This window comes from Cricetulus griseus, chromosome 2 (assembly GCF_003668045.3).
Source record: "Cricetulus griseus strain 17A/GY chromosome 2, alternate assembly CriGri-PICRH-1.0, whole genome shotgun sequence".
NCBI lineage: Eukaryota > Metazoa > Chordata > Mammalia > Rodentia > Cricetidae > Cricetulus > Cricetulus griseus.
This window is the reverse complement of record NC_048595.1, coordinates 32,848,576-32,866,790: the sequence shown is the minus strand read 5'-3', so window position 1 is coordinate 32,866,790 and position 18,215 is coordinate 32,848,576. Positions and strand designations below refer to the sequence as shown.

At 44.7% G+C, this 18,215-nt stretch overlaps 1 protein-coding gene and 1 long non-coding RNA gene across 7 annotated transcripts in view; one reads left to right on the top strand and one right to left on the bottom strand.

Annotated features, from left to right (window-relative positions):
* Window positions 1-742: 742 nt before the first annotated feature.
* On the bottom strand, window positions 743-17,123 carry Ppih (peptidylprolyl isomerase H). 6 transcript variants are annotated; one of them, XR_003481987.2, is made up of 11 exons: window positions 16,989-17,123; window positions 16,765-16,829; window positions 16,423-16,446; window positions 16,120-16,164; window positions 15,029-15,071; window positions 12,427-12,519; window positions 10,732-10,819; window positions 10,065-10,148; window positions 9,736-9,847; window positions 9,296-9,385; window positions 743-905 (listed from the first exon to the last, which is right to left on the bottom strand). XR_003481987.2 is itself a non-coding variant. In XM_027399108.2 (10 exons), exons 1-9 carry the CDS (start codon window positions 17,052-17,054, stop codon window positions 9,317-9,319), a joined length of 534 nt encoding a protein of 177 aa, XP_027254909.1. In that variant the 5' UTR covers window positions 17,055-17,123; the 3' UTR covers window positions 743-905; window positions 9,296-9,316. The 6 variants fall into 6 exon arrangements, 3 of the variants coding, with proteins under 3 accessions (XP_027254909.1, XP_027254911.1, XP_027254912.1); XR_004768171.1 differs by having other exon boundaries at window positions 743-888; XR_003481988.2 differs by having other exon boundaries at window positions 10,108-10,148.
* The window catches only part of LOC103160683, a 28,903-nt gene continuing 27,759 nt past the window's right edge, over window positions 17,072-18,215 (top strand). The window contains exon 1 of the long non-coding RNA XR_004768172.1: window positions 17,072-17,209. This is a non-coding gene — a long non-coding RNA (uncharacterized LOC103160683). The remainder of the gene's footprint in view (window positions 17,210-18,215) is intronic.

Below are 18,215 nucleotides of genomic sequence, written 5' to 3'. Positions count from 1 at the left end.
TTTTTCTTCTTTTTTTGGATGAAGGCCAAGACCTAAGTCTGCTTTTGCCTTTTCTGATACTTTGGGTTTCCTTACCCTGTCTCCAAAGCTCTCCTTCCACCCACCTATTCTCCTTATGAAGTGTGATCCTGCAGAGGGTTACTGCGTGTCTGCTCTGTTCTCTGAGACAGGGATGCAGCCTCGGCTGACCTAGAACTAACTCTACCAGGCCAGCTTTAAACTCACAGAAACTGCCTATGCCTCCTGAGTTCTGGGATTAAAATATCCGACTCTGGAGGCTTTTCACTTAAACCTAATTAAACTTTCTATTAGAATAAACACTGGAGTTGTTTTACTTTAAAAATGAGCAACACAAACTGTAAAGACTCAGGCATTATGCTGGCCTGCCCATCACCTGCCAGAATGCACTCAGGCACTACCCTGGTCAGCCCAGGGTTCCATGAGTACTAGCCTACATGCAGGTGCAAAGGACCCCTTTAAAAGACAGACCACCCATCCCCCACTTAGGCTCTCTTTTCCAGCTCTTTCCCTGCAGTTCCCCTGGGGCAGACAGGACTCTGTTTCTTTACCTCTTTTCTCTTTCCTCCCCCTTCTAATAAAACTTCTCACTAAGCCCTGTCTTGCCTGGTATTGTTTGTCCCTCTACTTTGGTTACCCTTGCCTGCCATGGAGTCCATCAAGGTCCCCCAAATAAAGTCCCCCTGGAGCTTTATCATAACACAAACAGCAACAACAGAACCCATGAATTAAAAAAAAAAATCCTTTATTTACAGTTCAAAATTTAAACAAGATCTTTGTTCTGATCTGTGATACTTCCAGGTCCTGGATCACAGGCAGGGACCCAAACACAGGTTAGTCCAGCTTGTCAGACTCAAGGGAGAATGTCACCTAGAACAGCAGAAGACCTAAATGGTAGAGACAGGTCGGTGAGAAGATAGGGGTAAACGGCTCAAAGAAACAGGAAGGGGACACTCCAGGAAACAAATACTCCCAGATCCTAATCTTTCCCAGAGACTAGACCTTTGGATGCCAGGACCACGTGAAAATGTAGTGATGTGTGACCAGGCATGACACATATTACTCACCTTTTCCTATGCTGTAGTATATATTAACTTCTAACTTATATTTAATGTATGTGTGGGCAAGCATGCCATGGAGATAGGAGGACAACTTGCATGAGTTGGCTCTCTCAACCATGTAGGTCCCAGGGATTCAACTCAGGTGTTAGGCTTGGCAGCAAGTGCTGTTACCTGCTGCACTAGCTCACTGGCCTGTATATACTATTTCCATGCAAAGGGACAAATGAGTTCCAAGAGGCTTAATGACTTGACTAAAGCCAGAGTTACCAGTGTTGGGGCTTTCTGCTTAGCTCAGGCCTGTCTCATCAGGCTTTGATGGCTTGCTGTCCATGGCCTTCCAGGTTAACTGTGCTGAATGTATACTGCTGTCTCTCTCTTAGCAACTGCCTTATGTGAGTTCTGGAATCACAATGTAAATCCTCAAAGTGTGTAAGAATGCATAAGTAGCTGGATGTGGTGGTGCACGCCTTTAATCCCAGCACCAGGGAGGCAGAGGCAGGCGGACCTCTGAGTTCAAGGCCTGCCTGGTCTCCAGAGTGAGTGCCAGGATAGGCTCCAAAGCTACACAGAGAAACCCTGTCTCAAAAAAAACAAAACCAAAAAAAAAAAAAAAAAAGCATAAGTACATTATTAACAGCTTAGTGAGTATACCTGAGGCAAATGTCTATGACACCAGGCAATATGTTCTCAATATGGCCCTTACTTCAGGGTGTTCTCAGTCAAGACAAAGACAACCTAATATAAACACTGCAACACACTGTACTAAGTGTGTGACAGTATCTGGCGGGAACCACTGACTGAGCTCAACCCAGAAGAGCTGGAAGGCCAGAGGCAGATTTCTAAACTGATGCTAGCCATAGATATACTTCAGGGAGAGAATGGAAAGAATGGGGCATATACATACAGTATATTTAAGTTCAGTGTAGAATTCAAGCATAAATAGGACAACATAAACTGAAAAGAAAGTCTTTGCTGTTTCTACTTAGTGGAAGTATCTACTACTAGCAATGTGCTATTTAGCTCCAAAAATTCTAAACCATTCAACAGAGTGCCATGTTTGTACAGCATAATGATCTCCAATAGTCACTTTATTTATTTTAGATCTTGCCAGTACACACAGATCCTCTTTTCTTTTTCATTAGGAGGAATGCTACTGTGTGGAAGAGCCACACCGTGAATATTAAGACAATGTAGGAGTCTTGCCTTTGGACTGGAGGAGAGCCAGACACTCTACCTCCATTATGGCAGAGCTTCCCACTCTCAGAGCAGGGAACACTGTCACACCCTCAATAGGCAGGCAATACATCCCATGGCACACCTGGTTGGTATTTAGGGTACTCGTCTCTCTTCTGGCATCCTTATTTGATTGTCAGTGCCAGGCAATATCATGCAAGTTCCACTGCATGATCAAGTGAGACTCTGAACACAATAATTTTTCTTTTTTCTTTATCCATGACAGGGTTTCTCTGTGGCTTTCGATCTGTCCTGGAACTCTTGTAGACCAGGCTGGTCTCGAACTCACAGACATGGCCTGCCTCTGCCTTGAGTGCTAGGACTAAAGACATGTGTCACCAACGCCCGGTGAACACAGTGATTCTTGCTGGAGCACCAGGATGTCATCTCCTCCTGGGCTGGGATTCTCCTTGAAAGGACAACCCTGTCATCCCCATGCTGAGCTCTGCCACTCACTATTACCTGTGAAAATTCAAAGCTAGCTCTCTAGGAAATCCTTCTGGAGATCTGAAGTACATTATAGTATGCAAAGCAATGCTCGGTGTGGGGTCTCATGCCTATAATTTGGATGTTCAGAAGGCTGAGACTCTTGTTACAAACAAGTCCCATCCTCCTGCACTGCCCCAATCCAACCACACAATTGCCCAATAGGTCTTAGAGTCTTCTGTATGGCTCTTAACCATCATTCCACCCAAAACAAACTTGTGGAATAAGAAAAACACTTGGGGGACGGCGACACAGAGATGGCTCAGTGGTTAAGAACACTCACTGCCTGTTCTTCCAGAACACCTGGTTCAAATCCCAGCACCACATGGTAGCTCACAACCACAACTCCAGTTTCAGCGCTTCTGATGTCCTCTTCCAACCTCCTTGGGCACCAGGCATGTACATAGTGTACAAGATACACATTCAGGCAAAACACACATATAAAATATTAAAACAAAAACAAACCTTTCTGGGAGGTTAGAGAAGCCTGTAAATTTTCACTTGAAAAAGAAAATGGCAGGCTGCTTCATCATTTCTCGGGACAGATTAAGGAAAATCTGTCCCAAGTCTCACCATGAAGAAATCCAAAGTGGACAGCCATCTGCCAACCCTTTTTACAGCAGACGGGTCTCTACGTTCCCTGACAACTTAAAACAGAGGATAAGGGCTAAAAAACAAAAACAAACCCTTATGTGTATGAGTGCTTGCCTGCATGTATGTATGTGCATCACATATGTGCCTGGTGCCCAAGGAGGTCAGAAGGTGTCAGATCTCCTAGAATTGGAGTTATGGATAGTTGTAAGCTCTGTGTGGTTGCAGGAAATGAACCCTCTGCAAGAGCAAGGAATGCTCTTAACCACTGCACCATCATCTCTCTAGCTTCTGCACACAGGCTCTCAGGTTTACTCAGCACGCACTTTGTCTTCAAAACAAAATGTGGGTATGCTACGCTGCTATGCTTTGCTCAGGTTAACCTTAAATTCCCTGCTCAAGTGATCTTCAGTCTCTGCAGTGGCTGAACTACCCAGGATAACTGATGTCACAGCCATGTCCCTAAGTATTACCTTCAGCACAAGCCTGAGCAAGTCAGGGTTAGAGGACTGAATTGGAGCCCAAGTCTAGAGCTTACTATATGATGTGGCAGCCATTACAGCTAAATGTGACTCTTCAGATTTAATTAAGTAAAGTAGCTAGGTGGTGGTGGCACATGCTTTTAATACCAGCACTAGGAAGGCAGAGGCAGGTGGAGCTTTGTGAGGCCAGCTGGTCTACAAAGTGAGTTCCAGGATAGCCAGGACTGTTACACAGAGAAACGGTCTTGAAAAACAAACAAAAAACCAACCAAACCAAAGAAAAAAAACATCCCCTCAGCCTCAGCCACACCAGCCGAGTCCCACATGTGCTTAGTCACCACAGGCGGATGGCAATCAGCTCTAGCTTCTGTCTAGGGTACAGACACAGGCATTTCCATCACTGCACACAGGCTGTCCACTGGACAGTCCCAGTCTGGAGGGCCTCTGGAATGTGAATGACCACGGAGGAATTTGTTCCACTTGGGCTACAAGAGGGACTTTGATAGAGAAAGAGCTAAATGTCTTTTGCTAATAGTGGGGAGGCAGGCTAATGATTCTTGGAGTCCCCAACAAGGCTTTCTAGTTCTATAAAGAACTGTTTAGAAAGGAGATTCCAATGTAAATAAGGTTGGTTTTTGTTTTGCTTCTTGTGGTGTTGGTCACTGAATCTAGGGTCCTGTGTGTGCTGGGCAAAGACCTTATCACTAAACTACACATCCCTGTGCCACTAACAAAGAATTCCTGAGCTGGAGGAGGAGGAGGTGGTGGTGGTGGTGGTGGTGGTGGTGGTGGTGGTGCACGCCTTTAATCCCAGCACTCGGGAGTTCAAGGCCAGCCTGGTCTATAAGAGCTAGTTCCAGGACAGCCTCCAAAGCCACACAGAAACCCTGTCTCAAAACAAAACAAAACAAAAAACAAAAACAAAAAAACAAAAACCAAAACAAAAACCCCAAAACAACTACTGTCTTGAAAAACAAACAAAAAAGAATTCCTAAACTGGGTGGAGGTGGTACACGCCTTTAATCCAGCACCAGGAAGGCAAAGGCAGATCTCTGTGAGTTCGAGGACAGCCTGGTCTATAGAGCAAAACAAGCCAGTCAAGGTGATAGTGAGACCCTGTCTCAAAATTAAACAAGACTCCAAGCCAATGAGATGGCCCAGAGAGTTAAGATCTTTTTTTTTGCCGAGCATGAGTTTGATCCCAGGGATTCACATGGTAGGAGAGAACAGACTTAAAAAGTTGTCCTTTGACCTCCACTATTACAATAAATAGATACAATTTCCTAAGTATGTAGAAAAAGTATAGAAATTTCAAAGGGTATAGACTCTATACTACAGAGGATATTACGATTGGAGTAGTGAAGGTTAGTTGGATAAGACAAAGCAGGAAAGCCATTAAGGGACCAATAATCTCAATGTCATCAAATCACAACTTCACATATTTTTCTTCTCCTTTGCTATAGTAGAGACAGACTCTGTGTATGCTTTGCGTTCCTGAGCAACACTACAGCCTTTTTGTTGTTGTTTTTGTTTTTCGAGACAGGGTTTCTCTGTGTAGCTTTGGAGCCTATCCTGGCACTCACTCTGTAGACCAGGTCGGCCTCAAACTCCCAGAGATCCACCTGCCTCTGCCTCCCGAGTGCTGGCATTAAAGGCGTGCGCCACCAACTCCTGGCAAGCCTTCCTTTTTTTCAGGTGGGCAAGCTGCTGCTGCTGTGAACTTGTGGCAATCTTGCCTCAGCCTCTAAATGCTGAGATTCTATCAAAAAAATTTAATTAATTTATTCGTGGATATGCATATGGGTGTGCAAGTGTCAAAGGACATGCCAGAGGGAAATTTGCAGGAGTCAGTTCTCTCTCTCTACCAGTTGGTCCTGGGGATTAAACAGGTCTACATGCTTGTCAGCCAGCACCTTTACCTGCCACTGAGCAGGTTCACCTGTCCCCTCTTTTATACAGGGTCACTAAATTGCCAGGCTAGCCTTAAAAACATTCTTAAATCTAGGCAGACCTCAAACTTGTCACACTCTTGCCCCCCCCCCCTCTCTCTGGCTGGGATTACAGAATTACAGGTGTGTCCTACCACACCCAGCTAAATTTTTTTGTTTGTTTTTTAAGACAGCATTTCTCTGTCCTGTAACTCCCTTTGTAGAGATCTTCCTGCTCGTCTCCTGAGTGCTGGGATTAAAGGTGTGTGCCACTACATCTAGCTAGGTGTGATAATATTTTATCATGGCTGAGGCAAGTAAATTTGGTATAGGTGTCCTTGTAACCACACACCTAGGAGGCAGGAGGATTATGTTGAGGTCTGTCTCAGCAGAGACTTTAATTGAAAGAAACAAACTGGTGGGCATGGTGACCCACATCTGTAATCCTAGCATTTGGGGGACAAAGGCAGGAGCATTAGGAATTCAATATCATCTTTGGCCAATTTTAGGCCAGCCTTGGCCAAAAAAGCAAAAACAAACAAGTGCACTCCTTTAAGTCCAGCACTTGGGAGGCAGAGGCAGGCAGATCTCTGATCCAGACCAGCCTGATCTACAATATAAGACCCTGTACCCAAGTAAATGAACAAACAAGACAGACCTGTTTAATCATCATCAAACTTGAGTTTGCTAATGTTTTCTAAAACATTCTGGCGAATACAGTTACCAATTACAATGTAAAGGAAGTAAACACAGCAGAAATGACTTATATAATCCGTATTTTTTTTTTAAAGATTCAAATCTTTCTCTTGTTTTCAAGACAAGGTTTCTCTGTGTTGCCTTCACTGTTTTGGAACTCTGTAGACTAGGCTGGGATAGTTTTAGCCAGGTGGTGATGGCACACACCTTTATTTCCAGTGCTTGGAAGGCTGAGGCAGGTGGATCTTAGTTGGAGGCCAGCATGTCTACAAAGTGAGTTCCAGGACAGCCAGGGTTACACAGAGAAACCATGTCTCAAGAACAAAATTTTTTTTTATCAATATTCATGTGGATATACATGCATGGTACCCATGTGGAAATCAGAGAACAATTTGTAGAAGTTGGCTTTTTTCCATGGTGGGACATGGGAAACAAATTCAGGCCTGCATGGCAAATACTTTTACCCAAGGAGTCATCTCACTAGCCCAGTTTATTTATTTATTTATTTATTTATTTATGAAATATAAGTTAGCTTTATGTGAAGTAAAAAGGCAAAGTTTCAAGATGTGATGCCAAATATGAAGAGATAAAAACAAACAAACCCCAACGGGCAGAAGAGATGGCTCAAGCGGTTAAGGGTACTTACCACCCTTAACAGAGAGGACCCAGTACTCATACTGAGCAGCTGACAATTGCCTATAACACTAATAGAATCTAAGGAGATCCGAGTCCTCTGGCCTCCTTGGGTACTACATGAACTCACATGCACATCCCTACACACATATACAACAATAAAAAAATAATAAAACAATAAAAAGGGAGGGGAAAAAAAGCAAGATCATGGGGCTGGAGAGATGGCTCAGAGGTTAAGAGCACTGCCTGTTCTTCCAGAGGTCCTGAGTTCAATTCCCAGCAACCACATGGTGGCTCACAACCATCTGTAATGACATTTGGTGCCAAACACTGTACACATAATAAATAAATAAATAAATAAATAAATCTATCTTTAAAAAAAAAATCTTAAAAAAAAAAAAAAAGCAAGATCAACACCATAGCATGATGTCATTTAGGAGAAAACAATCTTCCCAAAAACAGATTGACAGAGAAAAGGTGAACACGCTTCAAACTAACAGGAAGTAACTTTGGGGGAGGGGAGAGAAGATTCTATTTTATCACTTTGGTGTTAAGAGTTTTCACATGGAGGGGAGGGAGAGGGAACTGGGATTGACATGTAAAATAATCTTTCTAATTCAAATAAAAAAATTTTAAAAAAGTTTTCACATGGAAACTGTATTGTGCTACTTGTACAATTAAAAGTAAACCACCAGGGGCCAGGAGCGATGGCTCAGTGGTCAATGTTGGGGAATATTATTACTATATTGGTTTTTCGAGACAGGGTTTCTCTGTGTAGCTTTGGAGCCTATCCTGGCACTCACTCGGTAGACCAGGCTGGCCTCGAACTCACAGAGATCCACCTGCATCTGTCTCCTGAGTGCTGGGAATAAAGGCGTGCGCCACCAACGCCCAGTCACTGTTTATTTAGTCTTATTAATTAGTCTTAATTTTAGGGGCTCCCTGCTGAAATGCTTAAGGGTGAAGTATCAAGAGGTCTACAATTAGAATGAGAAGGAAAGAAAGACAAAGAAGACAGTGAAGATGAGGATGTGGCATGAAAATGGAGGGTGGGGTGGCATAGCCACAAACAAATGTCCAACACTGGTGACCCTAGCTGTGAGGTTCTGGGTGATTAATAATCAATATTTTTCCAAATTTTCTGTAGGTTTGAAAAAAAACTTAAAAGGCAAATGAAACACCATGACCTCTCCCTCACAGAGGTGGACTGATGCATTTTAACCTAGTGTGCTGTAACACACAAGTCACTCAGATTACTAGCTTTCGCCCCAGAGCATGAATTGTCTCCTCGGAGTACCTCTCAGTTCTTTTTCAGAAGGCCCCAGTGCCAGAGCAGCCAGTGGCAAATAGCAAGCTGAAGGAAGCCTGGGAAAGCTGCATGTGAGGCCCATACTCCAGGACTGGACACCAGGCTAGTCCCAGTGCAGTCACCTGGGAATCAGGTCCTTTTCAGCGTGACACTCTGTGAAGCAGTAGAAAAGGGAGTATTTCCAGTGTCCCACCTTTTGCTCCTCACAATGACCCTCAGGTTGACATCCTCTCCTGACAGCTGAGGAAACATGCTCTGGAGTGCCTGCTCCAAGCTCACATGCAAAGGAAATGGACTCAATGCTGTGGAACAATCTTTGTACACTGTAAATGTGCATTGCTCTCATCGTTAATAAAAAGCTGATTGGATGATAGTGGGCAGGAAGAGATTGGGCAAGACAGCCTGTTACAGAGAGAATTCTGGGAGGAAGAAGGGCGGAGACAGAGGAGTTGCCAGGCAGAGGCAGAGAAAGCAAGATGGGCAAACCTTACTGAGAAAAGGTACCAATGTGGCAGAGCATAAATAAGGAATATGGGTTAATTTAAATGTAAGAGTTAGCTAGTAATAAGCCTGAGCTATCAGCTAAGCATTTGTAATTAATATAAGCCTTTGTGTATTTATTTGGGAGCTGCTAGTGGGATAAAAACATCTATTTACAACTCAATCCACATCTGTGAGTGGAAAGTTTCCCTCAAGCCATGATTCTTCTACTCCCCAGGCAGGGTAGGGCCCTCAACGGGAGCTCAGCAAAGTCCACCAAGTCTTCCTATGCTGATCCTGGGCCCTTCCCCATGTGTCCAGGGCCAGAGTGTAACTCAAGCCATGATTCTAACCAGGGAGAAGAGATAACTAACTTACCTGGTTCAGTCTTGGTCTAGATTACATTTCCCCACACTGTGAGATTACCACCGGCAATTTGGGTTTATTGTTAGGGCCTGTGGGAACATTCTAGAAAACAAAGCACAAAAACATGAGATACACTTGGGCATCTGCTCATCCCCTTGCTTCCATTCCCTAAGGAAGGGACCAAGATCAGACTGATGTGGGGTGTGTCCTGACAGACAGTAAAGTGTAACAGATCAAAGAGAAAAGTAACACAGAGGCTATAGCCCCACAAAGTAACAATGTAGCAAGTCAGAAGAGCACTGACTAGGAAGGGACCCATTTATAGAGTCACAGAAGAGGGGGCATCTTAACTGGGCCAGGAAGGGTAGGTAAGATCCCAAAGAAGGAACTCTTCAGGTAGAGAGAAGGATTGTAGCCAAGGCTTAGGGTGAGGAAGAGCAGGAGGCACGCACCTGTATGGCCAATCTCCTTAGAGAAAAGCCAGGAGCTTGATGCCACTGGACAGAGAAGGCAGTGGCAGAAGGGGTCATGGAGGGGTAGGCAGAGTACAGGTCACCAAGGATCCTGAATGCAATGCCAAGAAGTGGAATTTACCAAGTGGGCATCAGGATCAGAGGCCAAACCCAAGTATATACTGGGCGGGTTACTGAATTCGGCCAAGAAAGCTTGACCTCGCCTCTCTTCCCCAAGGGAGCCTGTAACTGAGGATAATGACAAATCTATCTAGCAAACTGAAGCCCATTTACCCTTCTCTAGTTCCTCATTAATAGGCAGAAGGTACCTGACCAAAAAGGCTACCACGAGGACACCCAAGCAGGACCAACCTCGATTTTCCTCATCACCAGAAGTCCATCAATGATTTTTCCTGCAGGAAGAACATTAAATCAAGGCTTCCTTCATGGTGATGGCACAGTGATTTCCAGCTCCCAGTAACCATTCTCGGTTAGCACCTTACAGTGTAAGGAAACTGAGGTTTAGCGAGGTAAGCTGACTTGCCCAAAGTCACAAGGAATATACACAGGAAACTAGGATGCATGCTTGGCTCTGAGTTACCCCAAAGGCAGGCACACTCTTCCATGCTGCCTCTGGGGCATTTCTTTTTTGTTTTTTGTTTTTCGAGACAGGGTTTCTCTGTGTAGCTTTGGAGCCTATCCTGGCACTCACTCTGGAGACCAGGCTGGCCTCGAACTCACAGAGATCTGCCTGCCTCTGCCTCCCGAGTGCTGGGATTAAAGGTATGCACCATCAATGCCAGCAGGGCATTTCTTTATTATTTATTTCATGTGTATTTACTGGAATACCCTTGTCTTTTCTGAGTTCTAGCCAACCACCACATCCATCTTCCCTAGCCTAGAGTAGCTACAGAAGCTGAACACGTTTAGTGAGTGAAGAGAATGTGGCAGGCCCAAGATAGATGACTGGGACAGTGGGATGGGAGTAAGACTTACCAAACACTACATGCTTCCCATCCAGCCAATCACACTTAGAACATGTGATAAAGAACTGGCAGCCGTTTGTACTGGGACCACTGTTTGCCTGATAGGAACCAAACATACCTGAAGTAAGTTTCTCTGGCCATATTAGGTGAGGGTAAGATTTCCCACAAAGTCCAAAACTCTAAATGTACCTAATTGAGCACCTATTATGAACACGGGGCTAGACAAGGACACATGGATAAACAGGACAGAGTCCTCACATTTGAGGATCTAAATTCTTCACTCTTCATAGTGTGAGGTATTGTAGGAGTCATGCCTCTCTTCCAATCACATGGGTCTTGGGGTCTGAATTCAGGTCATCAGACTTGGTGGTAAGCCCCTTTACCCACTGAGCCCCCAGTGTGAGGTTTTGTAATGGGAATGACTGTTCATTTCAAACAAGCAAACACAAGATTTAACTAAGTTTTTAGGTTAACACACAGAGTAATGGCTTTAATTGTGGAATTTTCATATGTACATTTATTATATCCTGTTCTTATTAATTTTCTTCCTAGATCCTCTCAGCCGGCTCCCTCACTCTTCTCTAGCTGGTTTCCCTTCTGTTTTTTTCTTCTAAATTTTTAAAAAATTGTATGTGATTTTGTGTGTGTGTGTGTGAGGTCAGAAAATAGCTTTGTAGAGTTCTCTGCTTCCACCTTCTCGTGGGGCTAGTATTGAACTTGGGCATGTGCAGCAGGTGTTTTTATCCCTTGTCTTTACTGGCTGAGCTGTCTTACTATAGCCCCCTTTCCCTCCTTACAGGACTTGACTTAGTGTATTAGCTGCAAATTAGCTACAACTAGATTATACTTACAAATTAGTTACCAGCTAAGAAAAGACACACTGCCTACGCAATCAGCTGTCTGCAGTGGTTTTGCAATGTATTACAATTTATTTACTTGTTTATTGTTCCTGTTATAACTTTATACACACTATATTCATGCAGGATCCCCAGGAGCTATAGTTGTAGGCAGTCATTAGCTGTGATGTGGGTACTGGGAACCAAACTTGGGTCCCCTGCAAGAACAGAAGTGATCTTACCCACTGAACCATCTTTCCAGGCCCTGCACTGTCCCAATCATTCACTGATGAATTTTACTTTTTGGGGGAAGGCAGAAGGGATTTGAGACAATGTCTCATGTAACCTAGACTGTTCTGGAACTCATTATATACCTGAGGCTGGGCTTGAAGTCCGACCCTCCTACCTCAGTCTCCCAAATACTGGGATTATAAATGTGCACATGCTTACTTTATGCTGGAGAACAACCTAGGGCCTTCTGCAAACTACTGGCCATTCTTCCAACTGAACCCCACCCTAGTCCAGCTGAGAATCTGAAACTTTGCAGCCACATCTCTTCCCTTGAAATTACCTTCTCAGAAGCAGTCTCATTTTGTTTTGTTCTTCCCCCCACCCCCCAAATAGGGTCTCATTTCTGTAGCCCAGGCTGGCATCAAACCTATAGAGATCAGTCTCTTGAGCTTTAGAATCACAAGAGTGAGCCACCACACATAAAATCAGACCAAGGAAGGAAGAAGGGGTAGGTGCTAGTGAAGCCTGACTGAAGCAAGAGAAACACTTGCTTTTAATCCAAGACACAGAGCTGGGTCTCAACAAGGCACCAGAAACCTGCTATTCATCTAACCCCAAATCTTAACTGAGTCACTTACCATGGAAAGCAGGCCTGGAGCTGAGTGTCTAAGTTTGAAATTTTCATCTGCAAATGGGCCTCGGTAAATGCTAGCAACTCCAGTACCATCTCCCTGAGTAGAAAAGAGATATGTTAGTGGCCTGGAGTATTGGGCACCCTGAAAACCAGAGGAATACTGATAGGGCTGGGGAGAATGGCTCAGTGGGTAAAAATGCTTGCTATATCCAAGCATGAAGACCTGAGTTCAAATCCTTAGCACACATATTAGGAAGGAAGGAAGGAAGGAAGGAAGGAAGGAAGGAAGGAAGGAAGGAAGGAAGGAAGGAAGTTAGAGTCAGCCAGTCAGTCCAGGCATGGCTGTACAGGCCTCTACTCCAGCATTAATAGGTGGAGACAGGCAGACACTGAGAGCTAGCTGGCCAGCTCCCCTAGCTGAACCAATCAGTAACCCATCTACTGAAACCTTGTTTCAAGGCAGTAAGTGACTGATAGAAAACACCCAGTGTCTACCTCTGGCTCCATACCCAGAGGCACACATCATAGGCTTGCACACCTGCATGCCCACTTGTGTACACCCACCCACCCACACACATGCACACCTGCATGCTTACTCATGAACACACACACTGCATGGGGGAAGAAACACTGTTGCACTTAAAGCCAAGCTTTTCTTTTTTTCTTTTTAAGTTTTATCATTATTTTAAAAAAGATTTCTCCTTAGGGATGATAATCTTGGTGGTTCTAAAAGACCCTTTGATAGCAGTCGCCCTAAGGAACATGAACATGAAGACAAGAAGCAGAGGAAGGAGTAGACAGGCCACTCTTCAAAGCAAAGAAAGAACTCTTATTCACAGCCCCAATGATGCAAGTCATTGGGAAACCCTTTGTAAATGATCAGGACAAAAACCAAATCTGGGCAATAGATCGCAGCACTACTTTTTATTACAGGAGATGGGGGTTGAATATTCTACTTTGCGTTAGTTTTTTTTAAAGAATGAGTTATGTCTGTGTGCTCATCATGTAGCACTTATAGGAAATACTGCCCCATGCAGAATTAAGACCACTTTCTTGTATGTGGCACTTACTAATCCAGGGGTAATAGTTTGTGTAAGAACTTTATGAATAAAATTACCCCCAAATGACCTCATACTGGAACTGTGCTACCAAAAAAAAAAAAAAATTCTTTTAATTTGAGATCATAATCACATCATTTCCCCTTTCCTTTCCTCCCTCCAAAGCTCCTATATACCCCTTCTTATTCATTTTCAAACTTGTGGAGCTGGAGTTACAGATGGCTATGAGCTGCCATGTGGGTGCTGGGAATCAAATCTGGATCATCTGGAAGAGCCACCAGTGCTCTTAATCTTTTGATCCCAAATTTCCCAGTTTTAAAAATGGATTTATTTGTATTATTTTTAATTTTGTGTTTGTTGTATGTATGGTAAAACTTATGGTAACATAAGTTTTGGTGCCCACAGAGCCCAGAAGTGTCAGATACTCTGGAAATGGAGTTGTAGACAATTATGAGCCAGGAACTCAAGTCCTTTGGAAGAACAGCAGGTGTTCTTCCTAACCACTGAGCTACCTCTCCAGTCTCCCAGATTCCCTAGCTTTATAGAACTACACAGTTGAAACATAGCACAAGTGACAGCAGGATTCAGCCTAAAGGTCTTTAAAAACTCACAAGAACCTAACTAAATTTATATCTAAAGGGAAAAGATCGTCTCTCAGACATAAGGAGTTGGCAACATACCCGCCTAAACAACATTAACAGTAAAGAAATAGCGTGTACAGAGTTGGGTGGCTAAGGGAAAAGCAGGTTTAAGAAAGAAAATTTATTGGGCACACTCCAAAGCTGGGATGGGGAAACAAATAGCATAGTCACAAAATGTCATGGTCAGCAGTGAAGGACAGATCCTTGGGCTACCTCAGCAAGCAGAGCAAACACCCTTTGAATTGCCTGCCTCTCCTGACCCCTTGCCACTAACTGGCTTGTGGTTATCAGCCAGGTGGTGGTGGCGCACGCCTTTAATCACAGCACTCGGGAAGCAGAGGCAGGCGGATCTTTTTGAGTTCGAGACCAACCTAGTCTTATGAGAGTTAGTTCCAGGCAAGCCTCCAAAACCACAGAAAAACCTTGTCTTGAGAAACAAAAAACAAAACAAAACAAAAACCAAAATAAAACAAAAAAACCCCTCAGCTTTCAAAAGGAAAAAAGACAGACCACAAAAACAAACAAAAAACTACAATTTTAGAGAGGGACACCAGAAGTGGAAGGAAAAATAGGGCATACAAGCAGTTGGCTCACTTCCTGTGGGGGAGGGGGGCTGCAGCTAATTTCAAAGTTTTCTGTGGTCAAAGAATGTGGTCTTAGATCATCTGTCTATAGGTAGACTAGCAAAGTCCAATTTTTGGTAACAAAAAAGCTCAGGTTTGGACAATGGGAGTTAATGATTCAAGTTTAGTATTGGTATATGTTCTAAGGGCACAGTCAGCAGTACCAGCAATTCTACAGTGCATCCCCTAGTCCATGCTCTCTCCATTTAACTTAGCTATTATTCTTAAATCTCAAGACTGGAGCCCTATAGGAAGAATAGCAAAGAAAAAACAGCAGTACTTACATTAACAAAATCTCCACCCTGAATCATGAAATCCTTTATGACCCTGAAACAGAGTAAAAACAAAACAAACAAAAAATTCCCGAGGGAAGGATTCAGTGGTTTGGTCACCAACATAGCAGCTTAGTAATTTTTTCTGAAGTACAATGTTTATCACCGTGGCTTAGAGACTGAGTCTTCACCCCTGGAGTTGAGCAAGATGAGGGATTACGAACCATAACTTGTTTTAAGCTCCAGGGGCATCTTTGTGTTGATCTAAGGTATATGAGTGAGCACCTGAACAACAGAAAAGGGCTGAAACCTGTCAGGAAGAAATAACATATTTACAAAAAAAAAAAAAAAAAAAAAAAAAAAAAAAAGTCAAGGGCTTAATGAAAATCTGGGGGGAAAGAAAGAACAACAGCAAATATATGTGAAATGGACTGCCACACACACACAGGGTAATGTAAGCTGTTATATACCCAGGCATAGTCCTTTCTTAGCCCCAGTTTCCTTCCTTAAAGAAGGCAGATTACACATACTACCTCACAAGGATGCTGGGAAGGATTAAAGACCATAATTCTAAAGCCCCTGATATGGATGACACAAAAATTTCAGGATTAAAGTGGAACAACTTCTGTCAAACCCTAACAAAAATTGGTAAACACAGAAAGCAAGGCATTCAAGAAGGTCAGGTTCCTGCAGATGACTGCCTGATAATAGTAATTATTACCAAAGCCTCTACCTGGAACCAGGGGGATGGTTCAGTGGGTAAAGTCCTTGTTAATGAGGCATGAGGACCTGAGTTCAGATCCCTAGAACCCACATAAAAGCTGGGTATAGAAGCCTATGGAACTGCACCTGCACCCAACTGATAGTGTTTTCCTTGCCATCATTTCTACATCTAGGATGACTTACGGTGCCTGTGGTGCTGAGTATTGAACCCAGGGTCTCAGGTATGCTGGGAAAATTCTCTACCACCAAGCTACATCCTCAGCCCTGGACATGACACTTTAAACAACAAACCTAATCTACCATAGGTGTACTCAGGTGTTCAGGATTGCCTGCACAGATACCAAGTGATGACTGCATTAACAGTTTGCCAAAAGCCTTACCTATGGAAGGTGCTTCCTTTGTATCCTATTGGAACACCATCTTTTCTGTAACCAAAAAGAAAGACTTGGAGTGATGACAAATAACCATGGGTCCTTTCCGTTTGGGACACACTGGAGGCTAAAAGGACTCTCAGAAAGATTTGGATAGAAGCAAGCTAAAGAACGCATCGATAAAGAAGACACCCTCTGAATATCATCTTCCACCACTCAAGACTTGCCCATGGTTCCCCAATACCCTCACCAAACCTCCAGGACACCCTTCAGGAGTAGGAGGAATAGAGGTCAAACACATCTGAGACTGACCTGAACTCTCCAGTGCAGAATTGCCTAAAAGGAAAGAAACAATGAACAGTTACCATGCCATCGCTGCCCGGAGCATCTCTAATATCGGGAGATGAGGGTACAAACAGTGGGGCCAGCAAGTCCACTAACTGGTCGGCCGGATGTCAGGGCATGCAGCCATGTAAACTAATATCACAAATTGACACAGGAACGGTCAAACCCGGTAGCTATTCGGCCAGTGCAATAATACACAGAGCACAGAGCACAAGGCAGTGGACGGATGGACAGAGGCAGACATTGCAAAGAGCGCCCCGAGGCCGGCTTCGGGCTCAGCCACGCTGATTCAGTGGAGCATCTCCTCACCTGAAGTTCTCTGCCGTCTTAGGCACCACGTCTGCAAACAGCTCGATCTTCATGCGACCAACCTCCTGCAAGTGACGGGAGACGCAAGAAGGCTCAGTCCACGACCGCAGCCCACGCAGCTCGGAAGCGCCCACCTCGGCCGCCCTGGCCCAGCCAGTCTCGGCTGCCTCCCTCACCCGTGTCCTGCCCAGCCGCGCAGGTCCGCCGGGCCTCCCGCACCTCACCTGGCCGCCGATGCTGACATCAAAGAAGACCACCGGATTGACTGGACTTGAATTTGCCACCGCCATGGCTCTGACCCGGAAGTAGAAGTCCAGTTTCCGGGGACCGGCCTTGCTGAATTCAGCCAAAGCACAGGGGCCGTGGAAACCGACCGGGGTTGGGCCCCGCCCCCGGAAGCGCGGCGCGGACCGCCGGGAAGGCGGACACTGGTGTTGTAGAGCGGGTCGGTTCTGAGGGAAGGCGGGGATGAGGGGAGAAGGCGCAGAAGCGAGGGAGTGCAGGCATCTTCGCCGAAGGCGGCGGGCTCCCTACTCGCGTGACTGTACTAGTGCAGTACAAATGAGTGACCGGCAGACAGCATTTGCTGAGCCGTCACACTGGGTGTCCCCTGCCCCCGAGGCGGCACCCACGAGGGGAGAACCCTCAGAATCACCCTCCGTGTTGTAAAATGTTACGTAGGCTGGCTCATTCGGGATCCTGGAAATGTGATTTCATTTCTGTCGCAAGCTTCCAACTCATTTCCCACAGAGTTGCAGTTTAAGAAACAACCTTTGTGCTTGTAAATCGTGTGTGGGGGATTTGCATATTTAACGTAAATCCAGCTGTGTATACGAAGGCCCGAATGCCATTTATTTGCCACCGCTGGTAGCGAAGACCTGAAAGTAGAGACCTCACACTACCTAGCCTCATCTCCTGCCTACCACTCTTTACCCTTTCTGGCTCGGTTGTGGAGACGTTAGATTGCTACGTCCTTTAAGGCCTTGATTCGAGTTTTGTCTCTTCTAAAATATTTTTTTTTCACCTTAAATGTTTTTGAGACAGTCTTGCTGCTTATCAAGGGCTGGCTTTGAGCTCAACGATATTCCTACCTCAGCGTCCCAAATGCTGGGATTACCTACATGGTTTGCCATATCCTTTTGGAACTGGCGTTGAACAGATGGTTCAGGAGGATCAGGGCATCCCAGCACCCATGCGACAAACTGGGTATCCTGCATGTTATTCTTTTGTTTAAAAAGAAGAAAAGAGAAATATTGAGACAGACATATTGACTATAAGTTTATTATAAGGCCCGGTAGAATGGGGAGACTAAGAAGAGGAACAGGGTAATGGCTGACCGCCATGGCCGGTCGCCATAGAGAGAGAGAGCGGGGAAACAGAGAAACGGGGAGAGAGAGACAGACAGAGCGTAAAGGTGCAGGGGCCTATCTTTTAAAGGGGTCCTCTGCACC

What these genes read in the sequence shown, in the direction of transcription:
- Ppih (XM_027399111.2), bottom strand. Translation starts at nt 17,054, where the DNA reads ATGGCGGTGGCAAATTCAAGTCCAGTCAATCCGGTGGTCTTCTTTGAT. An exon ending in AAGACGGCAGAGAACTTCAG is followed by an intron (nt 16,447 to 16,764) that starts GTGAGGAGATGC and finishes CTTTCCTTTTAG; the next exon opens with GCAATTCTGCACTGGAGAGT. An exon ending in CTCCAGGCCTGCTTTCCATG is followed by an intron (nt 10,820 to 12,426) that starts GTAAGTGACTCA and finishes GGTTCCTATCAG; the next exon opens with GCAAACAGTGGTCCCAGTAC.